This window comes from Gorilla gorilla, chromosome 10 (assembly GCF_029281585.2).
Source record: "Gorilla gorilla gorilla isolate KB3781 chromosome 10, NHGRI_mGorGor1-v2.1_pri, whole genome shotgun sequence".
Taxonomy (NCBI): domain Eukaryota; kingdom Metazoa; phylum Chordata; class Mammalia; order Primates; family Hominidae; genus Gorilla; species Gorilla gorilla.
Window position 1 is genome coordinate 129771491 of NC_073234.2, and position 22856 is coordinate 129794346.

Below are 22856 nucleotides of genomic sequence, written 5' to 3' on the forward strand. Positions count from 1 at the left end.
CAATGTCTTATCTCTACTGAAATTGAAAAGCATTAACAAGGCATGGTGGCACGTGCCTGTAGTCCCAGCTACTTGGAGGGCTGAGGTGGGAGGATTGCTTGAACCCAGGAAGTGGAAGCTGTAATGAGCCCTGATCATGACACTGCACTCCAGCCTGGGCAACAGAGTAAGACCTTGTCTCAAAACAAAACAATATACAAATAACAGAAAAATAGAACTCTCATATGACCCAGGGATATATGTATATCCCTCTTCTAGATATACACCCAAAGGAAATAAAATCAGTATCTTAAAGAGATATCTACACTCCCATGATCATTGCAGCATGATTCAAAAGAGCCAACATATGGAATTAGCCTGAGTATCCATGAGTGGATGAATGGATAAAGAAAATGTGGTGTATATATATATATATACACACACACTAGAATACTATTCAGCCTTAAAAATAAAGACGGAAATCCTCTCGTTTGAGACAACATGAATGAACCTGGAGGACATTGTTAAGTGAAACAAGCCGGACACAGAAAGATCAACATGACATGACTCACTTATAGGTGTAATCTAAAATAGTCAAACCTGTAGCAGTGGAGAGGAGAATGGTGGTTGCCAGGAGCTGGGGAGAAGGGCAATGGGGAGATATTGGTCAAAGGGTACAAAGTTTCAGTTATTCAAGAGGCATAATTCCTGGAGAGCTAATGTACAGCAATGTGAATACAGTTAACAGCACAGTATTGTGTACTTAAAATTAACTAAGAGGGTACATCTTCAATATTTATATATATATATAAATATATATATACACAAGAAAATAAAATGGTAACTATATGAGGTGCTGAATATGTTAATTAGCTTGATTATGGTAATTATCTCACATTTACGTATATTAAACTATTAAGTTGTATAACCTAAGTATATACACTTTTTGTCAATTATACCTCATTAAAGATGAGGAAAAACACAGATGGGTGAGTGAGTTTCTCCCAACCCTGTTCCTGAATAGCAGATATGCTGGGGATGGGTTGGGTGGGGGTGGGGGTACCTGAGTGGGAAAGTGGGAATGTGGCGGGGTTGGGTTCTGAGCATCCATGCCTTGACAAATAACCATGACCCAAGATGAGATCTTTTCAGAAAAACATCTCAATTTTACAGCTTCACTTAGGCTGGTTCAGCTCCCCAGACACAACCCCTCTCTTGTTTTACATAAATGCACTGCTTTCCTGGAGGAAGCCATGTGGCTAGGTAAATTACAACCCTAAGAGGGGAGTTAATGCCATCTCCAGAAGGTTGTCTAACGTTGTCTCGAAAACCACTTCTCATTAATTGGGCATTCAGATTACCTTTAACCACAAGCATGAGAACACAAGAGTGCTAAGACTTCAGTTTGAAAAATGATCATTTGAGGTTAAGAGCTGAAAATTAATTTAAAATCGGGAAGGAAGCAATAGAAGAGGGAAGGTTCAAATAGAAGAATTTTAACCTTTTAGCAGACCCAGGCCTTATACATCCCTTATTGAATTTTTTTAATTGAGACAGCATTTTGCTCTGTTGCTCAGGCTGGAATGCAGTGGCATAATCACAGCTCACTGCAGCCTCAAACTCCTGGGCTCAAGCAATCCTCCTGTCTCAGCCTCCAGAGTAACTGCAACTATAGACACATGCTATCATGTCCAGTTAATCTTTTTTTTTTTTTTTTTATCTTTTTCTTTTTCTTTTTTTTTAGAGACAGGATCTTCCTATGTTGCTCTGGCTGGTCTCAAACTCCTGATCTCAAGCAATTCTCCTCCTGTCTCAGCCTCCCAAAGTGCTGAGATTACACACATGAGCCACCACACCTAGCTTGAATTTTTTTCTCTATTCATATATTGTGAGTCCTTCAGAGGGTCTCTTGCTTTAACTAGATTTTCAAAAGGAGTCTTGCACCCATTTTCAGAAGCCCTACCCTAGAGGAACAAGGCAGAGAGGGTAAAAATAAGCACCCACAGAGGCGGGTGAGGTTGGTCAGTTCCCAATGTGGCTGTGTAGAGTCCTTTCAGTAATCAAACTGGAGCTGAGTCATGGGTGGGCTTCAGTCTGGCTGAGACATCCTGGACTCCAAACTTTCCCATCCACTCTCTGGTTGGGTGGCTCAGATCCCAGTCACCAAAAGTAGAGCCTCAAGGTACCCCTTAGGTTCAGGGACCACGCCCCTGATGCCGTCTGCAGCACACTAAGAGAGCAAGGAAGTAAAGGGAGCTTCATTTCTTCCATGAAGAACTCTGAGGCCAACCAAGTCCCCCAATCCATCATCTACTTAGCCCTTGATAATGCTCCATAAATACTTCCTATGGTGAAAAGACCAGTCATTGCTCATGGTCATTCTGTGTGAGGTGAGCTAAGAAATACAGAGATGAAGGACTTTGCTATTGCTTGTTCATATTCTGGGGTTTATGGTTACAAGAAGATGAGCAGAAGCCCAGTTTAGTGGAAAGGGGGTTCTCTCCATCCTGGAGAAAGCAAGCTTGCAGCCAGGCAGGCCCCTTCATCCAAACTGTGTGACCTTGGGCAAGTCAACCTGGCATCTGGCTTCAACAGAACATGGACCGTGTCTTAACACCTACCAGCGATCGAGCGTCCCTCTGGGCCAGACACTGTGCTGTGTGCTTCCACGCCTGCTGAGGCAGTTTTAAAACGCGTCGATGAATTCCTTGACACTCCTTCTAGGTAGAAGAGAGAACTTGTCCTCCCTTCTTGAACCTGTTTTCTGTTTTGTTTTGTTTTTTCCGAGATGGAGTTTCACTCTTGTTGCCCAGGCTGGAGTGCAGTGGCACAATCTGGGCTCACTGCAACCTCTACCTCTGGGGTTCAAGCAATCCTCCCACCTCAGACTCCCAAGTAGCTGGGATTACAGGTGAGTGCCACCACACCCAGCTAATTTTTTGTATTTTTAGTAGAGACGGGGTTTCACCATGTTGTCCAGGCTGGTCTCAAACTCCCTGAATCTGAACCCACCTGAGTGAGTCACATTCAACCAAAAGAATGCAGCAGAAGTGACACCACCTGACATCCAAGGTGCAGTCAGCAAGGACCAGGTGGCTTCCACTTCCGTGAGAAAGTCTGAACACCCTGAGTCTGCCAAGCTAGAGAGGCCACATTCTGATTTTTCAGTGGACAACAGCTGAGGTCCCATCCAAAAGCAGCATCAACTGTGGGTCACAGGAGTGTGCCAAGCTAGACATCCTGCCTGACCTGCCTTCCGATACCGGTAGCCCAGCCACCATCTGATGGCTAGCAAGAACTGCACAGCTGAGTCCTTCCAAATAGCATGACCCACCAATCACAGACAAAATAAAAGTGCCTCCCTGGTGCTTCCTGCTTCCCCTTGCACACAACGGCGACCAGCAAAGGCCTGGTCTTTTCACCACAGGCAGCATTTATGGGACATTACTGGGGGCTAGCAGATTGCAACTGTAGGGAACTTGGGGACTTTGATGGTCTGGGAGCTCTTTGTGGAAGTGTATACTTCCTTCCTCTGCTAGAAGGCTCCCAATGTGTTGTTGGGGAAAGTTGTCTCAGGTGAGCCACTTTGGCTGGCCTGGATTTAACATCACACACAGAGAACAGATGGGATAGTTTGGAAGCCAGGGTGTCCCAGCCAGCCCAGCTTAAGCTTGGGAGTCATTTGTTATGCAGCAATAATAATCAGTACACACACGTTACCTCATTTCATCCTTGCAACAGGCCTGGAGGTAGGCTCTGTAATGATTTCCTTTTTACAGATGAGGAAACAGACACTCCTCGGTCGAGTAGAAAAGCCCTGGAGCTGCTCAGCGCGGCAGCCTGGACCCCAGCTCCTGGGCCTGTTTCCATCCATGGACCCTGGCCCCCTGTGTGTTGATTCATCCTTGTATGCCTAGTGCTTGGCATACAGCAAACACTTAACAAATGTTTTAGTTGCATAAACAAATCAACGGATCAAAAGCTGAATAAGTAAATGAGTCTCTGGGCCTCAGTTTCCCATTCTGCAAAAGAGAGCAGGTGGATCAGATGCTGTCTCCTGGAATCCCTTCTATCTCTACAATTCCACGCTTCTAGGAGCAGCTCTCCTCATACCTGTCATAGAGTCACTCCAGCTGGCTTTCAGAGATCTTCAGAATCTGACCCCTACTCCAGCCCCCTAGACTTTTAGACCCTTGCCCACTTCTTCCTTGCTTCAACCCTGAAAACCCTTCTTCCCAACAGATTCAGGTCCCATTCTCTCTACAAGGTCTACTTTTACCGTCTCCATAAAGCCTACTCTGCCCCAGTCCCAGCTCCAGCCCCTTTGGCTCCTAGGAAGTTCAGAACTTGTTTGAATACATCTTGAAGACTGAAGCAAAGTCCAAAGAAAGAGCTGTTCTATAAAAAACCAGGGCCTAGATGGTTTCAAACAGCAATGGCACTCTCAAGCCTTTCTTTGTAGGTGGTTGAGCTTTTATGTGTGTTTCTCAAATTTCTGTGGTTTGCATATTATCCTGACAATGTTCCCCAAACCTTGATACGAGCCGTTCTGCTATTCAGTTAATATTTCCTCTTTAATCAGCCTTAACTCCCCTCCCTTCCTTGCTTCCTTCTTTTCTTCCTTTCTTAGAACTCAGTCTCATTCTGAGCAATAACATCTATGAAATCACAGGACTGATGTGTCCATGGGTCTGTGCACCATCTAAAACCTGTAATTCCCATGATTTAGAAGGCCAGGACATGAGGATTGCTTGAGACCAGGAGTTTGAAACCAACCTGGGCAACATAGTGAGATTCCGTCGCTACAAAAAATTAGCTGGGCGTGGTGGTGTATGCACCTGTAGTCCAGCTACTTCAGACGCTAAGGCAGGAGGATTGCTGGAGCTCAGGAGTTCGAGGCTGCAGTGAGCTATGATTGTGCCACTTCATGCCAGCCTGGGTGGCAGGGAAAGACCCTGTCCTAAATAAATAAATAAATAGTTTTTATTTTAAAAAAAAAACTCCTTTGTCACCAATCTAAGGGTACTGCAATTTGGGGAAATATTAGTTTTTAGGATTAGATTTTTTTTAAGTCACAGATTGATTAACCTTTCTAAATAAACTTGGCACACCCTTTAATTGGTCTGCTTGAGACAGGATGTTTAAATGACTTTATGCTTTGTGCTTTCCCATAGCTCCCAAATTTTTATAATAAGCAGTGATTGCTCCTGTAACTAGAAACCATTAAAAAATGCTGGAAAATAAAGAAGACATCATCTGCATTTTCCAAACACACGGAGTTGGGCCAAGAGGTAAATGGGGGAACAGCCAGACATTTGCCAAGCAAACCCAAAAGTTATTTCTGTGGAATAAGTGCAAGGTAATGCTTAACTCTCTGTAATCCCACCTCACTCCCTTCTACCAATTGTTGGAATTAGAGGATATTTCATCCCTCCTGCTTTTCTCCCATAGCCAGCTGTCACCGGGTGTGTAGGGGACAGGAAACAGAATTACAAGATTAGCAGTGAGCCTGCCGTTCCTGCCTGGCTGTTATCAAGGCTGACTGGAGAGCCATATTCCCCACTTGTCACTACTGACTGCAACCTGGGGGTTGGGAGAATGACCCAAAATAAATTCTGAACACGGGCAAAATTGGGAGTACTGGGGAGCTTTCCCCCAAATTAGTTAAATTTTACTGAACATATAGACTAGGAATCAAGCACTCTATAGGCATTTGCTCATATAATTTTTACAGGAACCCTAGAAAGTAGAGGCTATACTTATCTATGCCCCTCCTGCAGATGAGAATACTGAGGTTCCATGAGGTTAAATCACTTACCCCAGCGCTCATACTGATAAATGTAGAACAAGAATTGACCCCAGGTTTGTCTGACTCCAAAGCCTTCTGTGGGAACCACTCTTCTTCACTCTTTCTCCTTCCCCAAGGACATGTCCGGAGACCTTGGCCAATGACCTCATCTACTCCCCCAACTTCATCAGTGGTTAGTTCAGCCCTCTGGTTTCCAGGGCAACTGCTAACATGGCCACAAAGACACACATGGCTCTTAGGCTGAGAGGTTTGACTCAACATGTCAATTACTGACTTTCTACCAATGACTAGCCACACTTTTCCTCCATTCCATCTGCAAAGTTCCTACCCATTAAGGACACCTAGTCCAGGCCTCAAGCAATCTGCAATACCTTGACAGACGGTTAGGACAGCCAATTCAGGCCAAAGAGGAGTCATCTGCCTAAATATATAAACAGTTGTGTGACCAGCCTGGGCAACCTGGGGAGATCCTGCCTCTACAAAAATACAAAAATTAGCTGGATGCGGTGGCGTGTGCCTGGACACCCAGCTCCTTGGGAGGCCGAAGCCAGAAGACCACCTGAGCCTGGAAGGTTGAGGCTGCAGTGAGTCATGATCGCACCACTGCCCTCCAGCCTGGGCAACAGAGCGAGGCCCTGTCTCAATCAATCAATCAATCAATAAGTAAGTACACAAACAAATGAACATGTGTTTAGAACTTTAGGAGAGTTGGCCAGGGGCTGTGGGTAATGTCTGTAATCCCAGCACTTTGGGAGCCTGAGGCAGGTAGATCACTTGAGTCCAGGGGTTCTAGGCCAGCCTAGGCAGCATGGTGAAACCCTGTCTCTACAAAAAATACAAATTTAGGCTAGGCGTGGTGGCTCACGCCTGTAATCCCAGCACTTTGGGAGGCCGAGGCCGGTGGATTGCCTGAGGTCAGGAGTTTGAGACCAGCCTGGCCAACATGGTGAACTCCGTCTCTACTAAAACACGAAAATTAGCCAGGCATGGTGGTGAACGCCTGTAATCCCAGCTACTCAGGAGGCTGAGGGAGGAGACTCTCTTGAACCCGGGAGGCCAAGGTTGCAGTGAGTGGAGATCGTGCCACTGCACTCCAGCCTGGGTGACAGAGGGAGACTCCGCCTCAAAAAAGTAATAATAATAAAATAAAAACATACAAATTTAGTTGGGCATGGCAGTGCATGCCTGCAGTCCCAGGTACTTGGGAGGTGGGAGGATCATCTGAGCCTGTGGATGTCGGGGCTGCAGTGACCTGAGATCGTGCCACTGCACTCCAGCCTGAGCAACAGAGTGAGACCCTGTCTCCAAAAAAAAAAAAAAAGAGCTTTTAGAAAAGACTCCCTTGATGACTGACATCTGATATCTGAGCTCTCACACACCTGCACATGCCCACCTGTCTCTACTTTCATAGCTGGCTGTCATCTGTCCAATCATCTTCCAACGTTCCAGGCCTGGGTCGGACACAGAAAAGCCTGGAGGGCAACTGGTAAAGTTTGAGGGGCTGATTCCCAGGAGGGGTCCTGGGGGAGACATGGGCTGACCACACAGTCTATGGCCAGGGAAAGCTTCTTGAAGGAAGGAAAAGCTACAAGGAGACCCAGTGATGGTTGGGAGATGGCCTGGTGAGAAGGAGGGAAAAGAGATTGACACAGATGAAATGTGTGTTCGAAGGGCCAAAAATAAAGGAAAGAACACAGGTTTGAAGCCTTTCCTTTAGCATGATTGACACATATTAGGGGGACACTGGTGAAGGACAAACCTAGGGGGGTAGCCAGGCCAGATGGGAAGGTCGTGGCTAACCAGGCAAAAGAGTCCAAACCTTATACTGATGGCAACAGGAGACTTGGACATGTTCTCCACCGCAAAGAGAACTTGCCTGATTTGTGTTTTACAAAGATCTCTTTGGTGGCTGCCTAAAGAAAGTCCCTGGAGGAGACCAGAACTGAATTTGGGTCTCAATCAGTTAGGAGGCTGGTGGCGGCTAGAATTAGCGCCCTGGCAGAAGGGGGCTGAATTCTGAGTTATGCTGGAAGGTATAATCAGTAGGAGGTGGTAACTGGTAAAGTTTGAAGGGATGATTCAACATACCTTAAATCTATTATTCACCCCCTGCCCTTGACCTTGTAAAAAGGAGGGAAGAAGTGAGAGATGATGAAACCCTTTGATTGCAGGCGGGAATGGGTGATCTCCCTTCAGCTCCCACCTGCACAGCAGGAACTTTGCCTGTAGGACTGAGAGGTGACTTTGTGTGGCAATGACTAAGCCACCTTACCGGCAAATCACCATCAGAATGGGATAGGAACAGAAAGTTGGCACTCTGAGCCCAGGGCCGTGAATAATTGAACCTCTCTCAGCTGAAACATGATATTTGTTGTCATCTTTTCCACTGACCCTATGGCCCAATCAATTTCAAAATGTAGATGCTTAAAACCAAAAATAAATTTTAAATAACAAACTCAGAACTTGCCTATTTTAGCCACAAAAAGTACCTTGTGAGTCCACAATCTTGAAGGAAACCAATTTATGAAAACAGGAATGTGTGCACAGATGTACCACACTCCTTGTTTTTTTAATGTTTGGAAACAGGGTCATTCTCTTGTTTTTTTTAATATTTGGAGACAGGGTCTTGCTATGTTGTCCCAACTGCAGTGCAGTAGTGTGATCATAGCTCACTGCAGCCTCGAATTCCTGGGTTCAAGAGATCCTCCTGCCTCAGCCTTCTGAGTAGCTGGGGCTACAGGAACATGCCACCTGGGCTAGCATTATTTTTGAAAAGCTTGCAAAATTTGACCTGATAAGCCCGCTATCTAAAAACAATTTTTCCATTGCATGTATTTCTAAACCTAATATTAAAACCACAGATCTAAGGTCTTTCTCCCTTTATGTTCTTAGGTCTCTTATCTTTCTTTGAATGAATATATCTGTCTATCTGCCTGACTCTCCCTTTTCACATCTTCCAGAAAGGATAAGGAAAACATCCAAAAGGATCTCATTTTATTTTGAAACACTAAACCCACCAAACAGAAAAAAAGAAAACACACACACACACACACACACACACACACACAACACACACACAAACCTTCTTGGTCAGAGGGATCAAGATGTATTTCTAATTTGCTTGCCATATGGTAAGTTATTTTGGAAGCACATCAAGAGGTAGAGAGAATGTTCCACAAAATTGGCAATGCTTGTACAATCCTTTCAAATCAGACCAAATTCCCACTATGTACATTTGCTACAGCCCGTTCTATTCATCATATCAGCAACTATGACCACAGGATATGTAAAAATACCGAGCAATTTTTAGCACCAGCTTCCAATCCTCCAGTGCCCTGGACACCACATGGTGTCAAGTTTGTCTGTATTTCACCCTCAGGAAATCAAGTCATTAACTTCTCTTTCATTTACCAAGAGCTGTTGCCAAAAAAAAAAAAAAAAGCATTCATCGGCTGTGACTTATGGGAAGAAAAAGAGAAAGGGTTTCCCTACAGGGAGAGAGACAGCAGAGAAAGAAGAGAAAGCTGTGCCTTTTGTTCCCTGGGAGAATGGAGAATGCCGAACTCTTTGTACCTTCTCTCCACTAGAAAATGTATTCTCCAGGTTGCCCAATGGCGCCAACCACATGTGAAGGTTATCAAAAAATGGGACAGAGGGGGCTCATTCTCCCCATTTCCGTGTGCCTGGCATTCTACGGGCAGGAAGGCTGGTGGAGGGAGGTGCTGGGTTGCTGCTGGCTTACCTGGGTAATTTGAGGGGTATGTGGGGAGGAGAAAGTTGAGGAATCCACTTTCCTACCTTTGCATTCTTGACATTCTGTGCAGCTCCATGTCATCACTGCCCCGAAATCCTTTGGCAAAGGGATTATTCTCAATCTTTAATTGCGTGATCTGAAGGAAAGAGGAAGAGAGAGCAAGCTGGTTTTCACTTGATTGCTGCAAGACCACCTCAGGACATGAGCTAATAATAAATGTCATGGAAATGCAGCCTCTGGCAACCAAAAGAAGCAAATTAAGCCAGTCACGTCAAGGGGACCCACCACTTCATTCAAGTGGAGGCTTTGAAAAATGTCCTCCGTTGGACTGCTTTTAAAAGGGGAAAAACACCTGGGTTTGGTTTGCCCATTAATTGGAGTCATACTCTGCATCATTCCAGCTGGGTTCTTTTTTTTTTTTTTCCCAATCTTGCATTTTGTGTTTTAAACACCATCTAGGCCTCAATACTCAGTACTCCCTCCCCTTTGGAAAGCTGTGCATGTTGACATGATCGTTGCGCATCAGGCAGCGTAGTCATCTCCATTTGGAAGGGTTGACCCCATCGTGTGTTTCTGCAGAAAACATGTCTTGATTCTTGCATTCAAAAATTCTATTATGCCTCATTTCATGTTCATTTCATAGTTTTGCAGATAGCGTTTCCTAGTTCTGGTGGAAAATGGTGCCTAATGAAATAAACGCCAATATACATAATGATAACTTATATAATAGCTATTGAACAGCACCAAACCTCTTTAATGTCCTAAGCAAAGAAGAGAGGTTTCTCTCTTGGAAATCTGTGTTGCAACATACAAGGCATAGTTACAGAACAGGGTCTTTTTGCACGTTTTGGTTCCAGGCCCAGAACTTTAATTTAATCCATCAACGCATTATATTAGTGTGAATGTACAGTAGCAGACCCAGGTGACAGAAGGCAACCATACGGAGTTTGCTAGAAGTATTTCCTAAAAATTGCGTGTGAACTGAATTTTCATAGAGAACATAGAGAATCATGTTATAGACACGAGAGCAGCATGACTCAAACTTCAGTCATTCAAGGTCTTCTTTCACTATTATTGCCATATCTATACAGCACCTGTACACTGGCTTAATATTTTTATTTAAATCAAACCACTTTTAATTTGCATTTATTTCACACAAATATGATATCACTTCTTTGAATGACAAACTAGAATCACTTGCTACTCAATAAGAAGAAAATAAATATATGTAATTGTCTTTACTCATATCCAAAGCTTGCCTTCTCTTTGTTGCAAGTGGAAATTAGACACTTTTAGAGAACTAGTTAACACAAACCAGTACTGAACTGAGACTCCCTCTCTAATAGAAGACTAGAAAGATAATTTTAAAAAGAACAACTTTCAGCCAGGCATGGTGGCTCACGCCTGTAATCCCAGCACTTTGGGAAGCCAAGGTGGGTGGGTAACTTGAGATCAGAAGTTCAAGACCAGCCTGGCCAACGTGGTAAAACCCCATCTCTACAAAAAATAAAAAATTAAAAAAAAATAGCCTGGCATGATGGCAGGCTCCTATAATCCCAGCTACTCCAGAGGCTAAGGCAGGTGAATCACTTGAACCCAGGAGGCAGAGATTGCAGTAAGCCGAGATCACACCACTGTACTCTAGCTTGGGCAACAGAGCAAAATTCCGTCTCAAAAAAAACAAAAAACAAAACAAAAAAACAAACAAAAAAACACTTTCTCTGTGATTTCATCATATTCAAGTTTCCCTAAAAATCATCGCGAGTCTTTCCCAGTAGTATAGTTACAGATTTGAGAAACTGTGCTTGGTAAATGAATGTACCCTCTAATTTCTTCATTTGAAGAGAGGAATTCTTATCTATTCTGCCTTCTGGAAGAGATGACCTATGAGATTTACCTCTAACCCCAAAATTATTGAAAATAAAATTATTATATGTATGTGCACCTATGTGTATTCACCATAAAAAATATACATACAATTAATATTTTAAGATATATGATTCCAACTATACAACACTCTAGAAAAAGCAAAACTATGGAGTCAGTTAAAAGGTCAGTGGTGGCCACAGGTTGGAAAGAGAGAGGGATGAATAGGCAGAGCCCAGAGGATTTTTGGGTTTGTGAAACTACTCCCTATGATACTATAAAGGCAGGTACACGTCATTATGCATTTGTCCAAACCCGTGGAATGTACAACACCAAGAGTGGGCCCTAAGGTGAACTATGGACTCTGGGTGATGATGATGTGTCAGTGTAGGCTCATCAACTGCAAAAAATGTTCCACTCTGGTGCAGGATGTCCATGGTGGGGGTGGCTGTGCATGTGGTGGGGAGAAGCTATAGAGGAAATCTTGGTATGTTCTGCACAACTTTGCTGTGAACCTAAAACTGCTCTAAAAAATGAAGCCTTTTTGTTTTGTTTGGATATGGGGTCTCAATCTATCACCCAGGCTGGAGTGCTGCAGTGCGAACATAGCTCACTGCAGCCTCAAACTCCTGGGCTCATGCAATCCTCCTGCCTCGGCATCCAGAGCAGCTGGGACCACAGGCATGCACACCATGCTGGGCTAATTTTTTTATTTTTATTTTTAGTTTCAGTTCAGATGAGGTTTTGCCATGTTGTCCAGGCTGGTCTGGAACTCCTGAGCTCAAGCAATCCTCCTGCCTTGGCCTCCCAAAGTACAGGGATTACAGGCTGAGCCACTGTGCCCAGCCAGGTTTTTTGTTGTTGTTGTTGTTGTTTGAGATGGAGTCTCACTCTGTCACTCAGGCTGGAGTGCACTGGCACGATCTCGGCTCACTGCAACCTCCACCTCCCAGGTTCAAGCAATTCTCGTGTCTCAGCCTCCCAAGTAGTTGGGATTACATGTGCCTGCCACCACGCCCGAGTAACTTTTGTAGTTTTAGCAGAGATGGGGTTTTAACATGTTGGCCAGGCTGGTCTCAAACTCCTGATCTCAGGTGATCTGCCTGCCTCAGCCTCCCAAACTGCTGGGATTACAGGTGTGAGCCACCATGCCCAGCTGAGCCAAGTATTTTTTAAAATTATTTATTTACTTATTTTGAGACAGGGTCTCACTCTGTTACCCAGGCTGGAGTGCAGTGGAGTGACCATAGCTCACTACAGCATTGACCTCCCAAGCTGGAGTGATCCTCCCACCTTGGCCTTCCAAAGTGCTGAGATTATACACATGAGCCACTATTCCTACCCTAAAGTCTATTTTAAAATATTTTTAAAGTATCCGTGTGTGTGTGTGTGTGTGTGTATGTACACATTCTCCCTCCCCCAACCTTTTTTTTTTTTTTTTTTTTTTTTAGGTTTTCGGAGTGACAGAGTCTCACTATGTTGCCCAGGCTGGTCTTGAACTCCTGGGCTCAAGCAATCCTCCAGCTCTTGGCCTCCCAAATTGTTAGGATTAAGGTGTGAGCCACCACACCCATCCCATTTTTGTTTAACTGTGTCTATTCCTGTAGCTTTCAGATTTTTTATTTATATTTTATTTTTTGAAACAGAGTCTCACTCTGTCACCCCGGCTGGGGTGCAGTGGTGCGATCTTGGCTCACTGCAAACTCCGCCTCTCAGGTTCAAGTGACTCTCCTGCCTCAGCCTCCCGAGTAGCTGAGATGACAGGTGCCCACCACCACACCTGGCTAATTTTTGTATTTTAGTACAGACAGGGTTTCACCATGTTGGCCAGGCTGCTCTTGAACTCCTGGCCTCAAATGATCCACCCACCTCGGCCTCCCAAAGTGCTGGGATTACAGGCATGAGCCACCACACTTGTTCTCAGATTTTTTCTTGACTCTTCTGAATGAGTAGAAAAGTCTATAAAATCCTTTTGGAAAGTCATCTTAAGATGTGTACTCCTGTATTCACTTGTATTTTAAGAGTCTAAAAACCCAACACCTAATGGGGCTTTTCTTTCTCACTCAGCTTTTATCACAATGAAATTTCACCCAGTTGACCATAAATCATCTTTTAATGGACTTGCAAAAAGTTAGGGAGAAATAGATCATTTAAAAGTGGATGAAGGACACCTTTTCCTCCCACCTCCCAGCCTGCCCCACCGCAGTCTCAGAAGTAAATGTCGAAGATGGTGAGGCTGTGACACCAGAATTTAGTGAGGATCTCAGCATGAGAATTAGTGCTCAGTCCGTGATGTCCGTGCTCCACCAAGAACTCAGAACAAAAAATTGCCCCAAGGAAAGAAGAAAAGGGTGAATTTTATGTTATCAGCAAAAACCTTTTGCTCAAATCCATTCCTTGAACCTCAAACAGATTGGCTGTTACCTAATCTTGCACTTACCATCATAGCTTGCAAAAATATGATTGCACAGGATAAGCACAATTTCTTATATATTCACTTAGGTAAGTTGATCTTTACACGAAACTTCTTTTGGAAACTGATTATAGATGCCTATATGAGCTAAGAATTACCCTTGAGAAATGTCAACATACAACATACATTGTCTGCAGGTCAAAATATCTGTCCACTCACATACTATAACCATGTTTATAAAGTTCCCTTCCTAATATGCTGTGTGTTAGATCATGGGCACACAAACTGATACACCTGGATTTCCCAGTTCCACCAAAAGGCTTCACTGAAACTGACTTCTATTCACCATGCAAATGTACTCCCTTCAAAATCAACATAAAACCGGGTATCCGGGAGAGATGTGGGAGTGGGGGAAAAACAAACATAAATACCAGCTCCAACTGAGACAGAGGTTGTAAAAATTAATGAGAATAATTGTTGTGAATTCTTGCTTTTGAAAAAAATGTTTTAAAACCCTCAAGAGGACCAAAAATCTTAATTATGTCTCTCTATTAAGGGTTCATTTCCTGGTCCGAACCAGAAAGCTCATACCTCATAAATATAGACTCCTTACACAATGATTTAAGCAGGAGGAAAATGCTTTTTAATGGCAAAGTTAAGTTAATATCTGGGGATAGACATTGCTTGCATACACAGCATTGTTGCAAGAACAGGGAAATGAAATGCCCACGTGACCTTTTTTTAACACCTAAATATTTCTAGGGATTGCCCTGGGAGCTGCTGACAACTGCAGTGAAAACTTTACAAAAACGTGTTTCACAGAATGAACGTCGCTGGGGAAGATTTGAGTTTTTAAATATCTTTTTTAAGCTGTCAACCATCTGGGGAAATAAGTCCCAAATCCAGCCCGAGATCACAGCTGGGCTGAGGAAATGTGTCTCGTCATTAGGGGCCCAGTGGTATATGGGTATGTGATTGCAGCCTAAGAAATGAACCCTGTAGCCTACCTACCTCCACCTGGTACCTACATCCAAATACAGACAGATCATTCTGAAGGCACTGGGCCCTTTGACCATAAAAACGGTGGTCCTTATTTTTCCAAATTGTCTTGGCAATTTAATCACATGCATTGCTTTTCTTTTCCCTGCTCATTTATCCAAGGCAAAACGCTAGACAAATAGTCCTTGAATTGATGACATGATCAGGGAATGAGCCAACTAAACCACAAAGACTAATATTTGCAGTTGTTTTTCAACCACAGGAATAAGAACTTATTTAAATTCCCAGTCTTTCAGATTCTAAACTAGCCAGGAAGTTAGAATGAGTAAACAAAGAGTTTTCCGAAGTCTGTGTTTTGGATGGAGTCGCCCTGTTAATAAACTGATCTGCTAAGTAGTCAATCAATGGTCCATCAATCATTACTAATGCTCTGTGCTAGCTCTCTGCCAGGTCCCACATGACACACTTGCCGGGAATTATCTCATTGAATCCTCACAACAACACTATGAGGTGAGTTCTCTTATTATCCCCATTTTACAGGTGGGGAAATGGAGTTAAGTCATTTGCCCAAAGTCAGATAGGTTTGAACCCAAGCAGTCAGCTTCCACAGTCCTCCACCTTAACCCTATGCGATGGTGAGCTCAGCTGGCTTCTACGCATGAAGTCAGAAGTCTCAACACCCAGTCCAGGTGGGACAATAAAGTAGCAAGACTGAGTCCACAAATCACATGCAACCCTGGCCCGCTTATTTAAATCACACATCATATATCCATGTGGGAAATGTTTGCAGGGGCCCTGCACTTGACTGGGAAAGTGCACAGTTTTGGATTTGCTCCTGAAAAAGAAAATAGGTGTCTTTGGTGCTCTAAAGGAAGAAGTGGGGGAGGGTAACAGAAAGTTGTCTCCCATGAAATTTCTCTCCCGGATGTCAAGGAATCTGTCAGGCTGGCTAAACAGAACTTTATGCACAGCCCAACTGGGCTCCCTGACTCAATCAATACAGAAGAAAAAGCAATTATTGTGTGTGAACACTTAGTGTGGCCGTGAAATACGCATATATCCAAATGCGTATTTGGAGACACATTCTTAGACCTGTGAGCATTCAGACACACGATTCCCTGGATTGTGCTAAAAAAAAAAAAAAAAAAAAAAAAATCACTCATACACATCCCATTGGGCAGGCAGGCATTCATGCACATCAATCACTAAATATGTGTATTGGGGAAGAAATTTTTTAAATAGCAATGTAAAGGGTGTTGGGCATATTCACAAATGGCTGCAGTGGCAGTTTCACAGGTATACATATATATACACATGAAGCTTATCTAGTTGTCTGTTTCAAATATGGCAGTTTATTAGATGACAATTATGCCTCAATAAGGCTGTCAACAGAAAGAGGGAGAGAGGGAGTGAGTTTTCCCACATCTATCCACACCTGATGAGTCTTAAGAACATAACTACACAGAATTTAGGGTGTTTCTTCCAAAGGACCTGAGCATTCAGATGGTTTTTTTAAGCAGGTCACTTTTATATGTCTACCCTTTCCTATCCTCCTGTATGAACCTGGGCTTTCTTGGGGTAGAGGGGGGAAAGATCTCATATATTTTTGGATCCCAGTCTGGTGTGAGAGCATGTAAGTATATACATATATAGGAAGAATTGAGCTTCCTTATTGCTATTTTTTTTTCCTGTGACCGTCACCGCAAAGCTAAACACAGGTTTACAGCAGCCATTGAGGGAAAAAGTTTTCAAGGAGCCAGACCCAAATTGGCCTGAAATCGTTTTGCATCTTTCAGGGCATTCGACCCCCGGTTTTGCTCTTGCTGGTTCAACAAGTGGAAGGATACTCAGAAAAATCCTCCTACCCATTTAAAAAGGAATGGTGTCTTGAGGGGAATGAGTTTTCTTTCCGAGGGCAGGAAGCTCTCTCTCAACCTGGGTTCCCAGACAGGCTTTGTGGCCTGGAAAGGACCGTCTATCACAGCTTGGCCTGTTCACAGACAATCTGGATTTGGAGATTAGCCACAGCATTTTGGAACAGTCCCGGCCTCAGTTGGGGTATTCTCTGCCAAGCCAGCCTGCACTGGAATGACCTTCGAGGGGTGACGGGAGGATTTGGGGTGCTAAGTCTTCCTCTCATCCTTCTCCGGCCTCTCCTGTCCAGTCCCCAGCTCCTGCAGTTCCCCCTCCACCCCAGCCTCACTGGTGGGGACAGTAGCTAAGAAAAGGGAGGGGCACACCATCTCCACATCCATCTAGGTGACCTGCCCTCACAGATCCCATATGGACCCCCCTCCCACTTTGCCCTTCCACAGCCTTCTAAGCCCAAATCACTGCTTAATACTCCTAACAGTCTACAACTGCACGAGGGCAGGGGCCCCTCCCCCCCTCCCCCAGCACCTATTGCTCACCTCTCCAGATTCTAGAACTTTTCATACCAAGGCTTAGAACATTAAATCCCTCCTGCCACCCACAATAAAATGAATCCACATGCACTCGGGTATCTAAGGAAAAGAGGTGAGTCCTGACAAGTCGAGACAAACTTTCTCCTGAGGAAAAAGAGAAGATCCTCCCCCACCCTCCAACCTGCCGCTATAGGCAGCCTGCTCCAAAGTCATTGTCAAGCTTTGAAATGCCGAAACCAGTGCCTGGATTTTGAATCTCATGGGGTCTGACTTTCACACAATCCATGCGACAGCATCCCGCCCCTACACCAAACTACAGCCACCTTCTCCCAAGCAATGCAGGTGTGCCTCCCCTCACCAAGCTGTGGTTCTGCAGGCTCTTTGTCTAAGTCCAGCTTGGGAGTGTTATCCCAAGCTGCTGGTGGTGCAGGTTGCTCTGTTTTCATTTTAACAAGGCAAACCTTTCCCAAGAATGTGGTCTGGAGTCAGTGATTTCTGAAACAATTAGGGAAGCATCAGGAAAATCCAATCCTAAGGATCCCAGCAACTTTGCCACCTGTGCTGTTGCCAGTTGAGTGGCAAAATTGGGTGCAGTGGCTCATGCCTGTTATACCAACACTTTGGAAGACCAATGTGGGAGGATCATTTGAGGCCAGGAGTTCAAGACCCGTCCTGGCAACATAGCGAGACCCCGTCTTTACAAAAAACAAAAGTTAAAAATTGGCAGAGCATAATGATGGTGTGTGCCTATAGTCCCAGCTACTCCAGAGGCTGAGGCAGGAGGATCTCTTGAGCCTGGGAAGTCAAGGCTGCAGTGAGCCATGATTGTGCCACTGCGCTCCAGCCTGGCACAGAGTGAGACCCTGTCTCGGAGTGAAAAAAATTAAAAAGGCAGAGAGGAGAAAAATGACCCCAGCAGAAACGGTTGCCCCAGAAATGAAATGGCAGCACCAGAGCCATTAAGCAACCTTTCTTCCCACTAGGCATTTCATAAGGTCAGTGGGATGCCTTCTTGTGGCATTTGAGTGTGTGGCCCATCTACGGTTTGACAAGTTTGTTTCTAACTGGTGTGGGTGCATATGTGTGGTGGTGACTGTCAAGCCAAGACCGTGGATGTAGTAAAAACAGCTGAAACTCTTAGGCTGCAGCTTTGTCCCCACCCCAGCACCCTGGGATCGAAGTTGGTGACTGCTGCCATTCAGAGGAGCAAAGTTCCAGCAGGAAAACCTTGCAGATTCGTGCAAAAGAAAGAGCAGACGGCCCCAGGCACTGGTTCCTGGGCTTTAGGCTTACCTTGTGGTTCTGGTAGGAAGTCACTGCTATAAACGCAGTCTCAGGAAAGACATGAGTGCAGAACGCTGTATTTTTTGAGCCAAATCCATTATTTTCATCCGCTTTCACGATGTGTAATCTAGGCTGGTATTTGTGCATGGAATTTAGAATAATCTAAAAATAATAAAGAAAATGAGATTGTAAGAAAATCAAAACTCCCTTTGTCTCCAGATAAAACCCTGCTCCCCGCCCTCTAAATTCGCCTTGTTATATCGGCTCTCGAAAAATAGATATTTTTCTTCTGTTTTGAAAAGGGGCCAGGGATTTCATTAAAAAGAAACATTTCAAAAATAACAATTTCCAACCGAAAAAGCCAGGGTAATATTCCAGGAATCTACCCAAGGCACACAGAGCAGTAAATCAGAATTCTTAATAAAGTTTGCTTAATAAATTAACTCCCTGCATAGGGCACTTCCCACCCCCAACGGGAGCTGAGCAAGTCTGGATCGAGGAATCCGCGTCTGGAGGGAAGCCTGAACGGCACTTTTGGATTGACAGGTGGTGTAGGGGCACGGGGACAAACAAACAACAAACATAGAAATAACCCCCACTCCCCAAATCTCTAAGGGATGCAAGAGAAGATATCAAGTGTTTGGAAAACTGAAATAAGTAAAAAAAATCACCAGTTCTCTGCACAGCCTTTTTCTGAGGCTTAGGGTGGGTGATCAGACCTCAAATCTGGGGCCTTTGTTTGGAGAACAAGCAAAGCAGAGTTCGTGAAAAGAGAAGATATTTGGGGGTCGCGGGTGATCTGCCCTCCAAGGATGTCGGCTCATAAGGTGTGGGGAGGAAGCACCACCCACACCCCTCAAAGGGGCTGGTTGCCTTGGAAACTCCCTTTCTCCAGCTTTATCACGTTTCAGGATCCACAGCCAGAATTATCTCCACGCTTGGCCCCAGACAGAACGGCTACATCTGCTTTTTCGGGAATATTCTCTTTCTACTTCCTATCTTCCCCATATTTAGGGGTGTTCCCAGGGACAAGAGGGGTCCTAACTGCTGTAGTTGTGCTGTAATTTTTACAGCCACCATTGTCATTAGGAAGAGGAGGAGGAGGAGGACTTCCAGGCTGCACGTTCTTGCTGGAGCCAGGGCTAGTCACAGATGAGCATCCTCACCAATAAAACTGGGTTTGTTGTTCTGATGACGCTAGTATTTACCAGAACGCTCTGATACATCCCCACCGAACGTGCGAATCGCCGCGTTTAACAGCCTGAAAATCTGGCCTGCTTTTTCCCGGGAGCTGCGGAGGTTGTCTCAGTGACTTTGATTATTTGCATTGATGACCCTGGGGCAAGATTCTTGGACCAACCCTGGAGTCCGGCCCCGATCGGGTGGAGGTAGTTGGGGGAGGGGAGCCGCGGCCGGGGGCGGGGGAGGGACGAGGAACTCGCCGGCCCCGCGGCTGCCCGACCCCGGGCCGCGCGGCTCTAATCTCCGGCCGCCGTGGCCCGGCCGCCTCCCCGGCCGATAGCGACGCCGACCGGGGCGGCGTGGCGACAGAGAGACGCAGCGGGGCCCCGCTGGCCGCCACAGTCCCCGGCCGGCGGGGCCATCGGCCCGGCTTAGCCAAATTGCTTTGACGGCTGGGGACAGTGTGGAGACATCAGCGCGAGGGCGATCTAATGGCTCCTAATTTCATTAGGCCGGCTCTGAATTAAAAGTCCGGAGTCTGGGGTGGGAATGCCTGGCTTCTAGGCAGTTCTGAGCAGCTCCGGGCTCCTCTCCCCAGCTGGGAACGCCCTGAAGCTGGCAGGGATGCCAGGAATTTGGTGGTGGGGTTGTGCACCTTCCGCAGGCATCCGCCCTAGAGAGACCCCAAAGGCACTCCAGAGGAGCGGAGAAAAAGCTAGGAGCTGAAATGAGCCTGGGGAACCGTCCCACTTCCCAGCGTCAAGGACCACGCAGGACCCCTACCCAAGGGTCCCATCCTCCAGAAGGAGCCAGCCCAGAGATGCATGTGGAACCTTTAGAAATAGCCCCGGTTTTCCCTGGTGCTGGTAAGGCATCTGCTGGGGACTGGCAGATACACAGCCAGGGCGGGTCAGCCAATGCCTACACAAGCTGAATTTACAGAGCACCTCCTGGGAAGCCCAGCAAGAAGGACTCGTGGGCAAAACACCCGGGTTTAACAGAGTGGCTCTGCATTTGCCTGGGAATGCCTTCCGAGCTCTCCAAGCAGGCTGCCCAGAGAGTGAATGATCTTTTTCCTCTCTACCCACGTGCTGAGAGCTGCATTTACCCATCAGTGGGGACCCCTGAGATCCTCTTCCCATCCCAGATCCTGGGGACTTCAGTGCTTCAGCCCCAAGGCCTCAAAGAAGCAGATTTCTCGTTTGGACCTTCATAAACCATCCTCCCCGCCCCCTTGACCAAATTCATTCCCTCCCAGCCCCCTCCTTTCCCTGAAATCGGCGACCATGCGCCTATCTCTTGCTCCTCTTTGAAGCTACAACCTTCCAGGACAGGGAACTCCTTTTGTAATTAGAGAGACCTAGCCGCAAATCTCTGCTCCCAGATACAAGCTGTAGGACCTTGGCAAGTCACCCCCGTCCCCTGGACTCTCCTGTGCAAAAGCTATGCCTCCCGTCCGCCCCCTAGGCTGCCTTGAGAATCAAATGCCCAAGACGAATGTACCCACTTGTATGGCAGAATCATCCAGCTATAAGTTCTAAACGTGAATACAGAATCCGTGTTCTGTTCTAGTGATTAATTATCTTCTACGATGAGATTTGGGGACATTTTTTCAAAAATCAGTGTTTTGTGTTTTGTTTTTCTTTGGGGAAGAGGGGCGATGACCCTACTAAGAATCCACTAAAACCTACACATTCTTTTGGGTGGTGAGCAGGCTGCACATTCAATACCCTGCATTCAGTTTCAGGAAATTCACCAGTCCCCTCTCTTGGGTCCAATCCAGACTCCAAGTTTAGGACCCTAGTTTACGTTCACCTGCTCTGGGCACAGTGTGGAAAGGGAGAAAGTTAGTTGTTGGAAAAAAACAGATCTCCCCGGGAGTATCAAGCTAAAAAGTGGCACTGGCACCATAGTTCTCCTCTTATGAGTTCATTTCCCATCTGGAAAAGAGGGGGCAGGTGAGCTGGGCTCTCCCTCTCCCCTGGAACATCCCAAAATTAAGGCAGGATTGGGAAGTGGGGAGGGAAGGTATATGGCTTTCATTGTGGTCCAGCCTCTGTGCAGTCTATACTGGGTATCCACTGGGCTAGGGGGTCCATATTTTCTGCAAGACTGAAACACAGCCCTCCATTCCTAACCACAGATCGAATTCACAGACTCTCCAGGCCTGGAATGAGCAGCTTCAATCATTCCTCCATCCCTAGGCAAAGGGAGAGTGTTTGGGCCCTAGCGGCAAGGATGCAGCCCCAGACCAGGTGAGCCGGGGGCCATATCTCCAGCCACCAAGGAACGACAGACCCAAATCTGGGAAGTGTGGATCACAGGGAGGACTGCAGAGGGGCAGATGTCTGTGTAGGAGAGTAGTGGAGACAGAGGATGAAATAGTAAGAAGAAAAAGAAAGCAAAGGGAAAGCGAGTGAGAAGGTGAAAGAAGAGAAACGAATGAGAGAATAATTGAGACGGAGGGGAGGAAAAGGAAGAGGAAGGAAGTACAGATCAAGAAGGTAGAGGCAGAAAGCGACGAAAGCGGGGGAAAATGGAGGAAAGAAAAGGAGAAATGTAGGCACACAGAGCCAAGAAGGGAGAGAAACCCAGTGAGAAGAAGGGAGAGAGGACAAGAGGGAGACAAGGCGGGGAATCCAGGCCACGGTACTCACATGCCCAAATGGGTCCAGGTGGTTGTTGGTGAGCTTGAGTTTCTGGAAGGAGACGAGCTGCCTCATCCAATGCGCCCCGGTGGCGGGGGAGTCTGGGTGCACGTACAAGCGGCCAGGCATGGCGGGCTCAGCTTTGCCCGTCACAGACCTAGGTGAAGGAGAGGTGTACTAGAGGCCTGGCTCAGAGTCTGGAGGTAGCGCACTGCACCGAAGCGTGCTTCAGTTCACGCACCAGGTGAGGGTTGTTGAGTAGTAGCTGGGAATAATCTGGAGGCTCTCCCGTCTCCCTTAGGTATCTGCAATCCCAGCTGCCCCAGAATACTTTGTGCCTGCGCCCAGGCAAGCCTCTGGCCCAGCCCTTTCTTCTTACAGCCTCTCGCATCCCACAAAAAAGTGGCGGGTTCTGGAGGTCTGGACGTGCAAAAAGCCTTGAAAATTCCTTGAGGGCTTTCAACGGGGGTTTCATCGTCAGGCCCCTGCACTGCTGACAGCCATGGGAACAATTCTA

At 46.0% G+C, this 22856-nt stretch overlaps 1 protein-coding gene across 2 annotated transcripts in view; it reads right to left on the reverse strand.

Moving 5' to 3' along the window:
• The window catches only part of TBX5 (T-box transcription factor 5), a 54107-nt gene that overhangs the window by 21851 nt on the left and 9400 nt on the right, over nucleotides 1-22856 (reverse strand). For both annotated transcript variants that reach the window (XM_004053950.5, XM_004053949.5), the window contains exons 5-7: nucleotides 22349-22496; nucleotides 18519-18671; nucleotides 9587-9678 (exon numbers count right to left, since the gene is read on the reverse strand). In XM_004053950.5, coding sequence (XP_004053998.3) covers nucleotides 9587-9678; nucleotides 18519-18671; nucleotides 22349-22496 — 393 coding nt within the window. The remainder of the gene's footprint in view (nucleotides 1-9586; nucleotides 9679-18518; nucleotides 18672-22348; nucleotides 22497-22856) is intronic.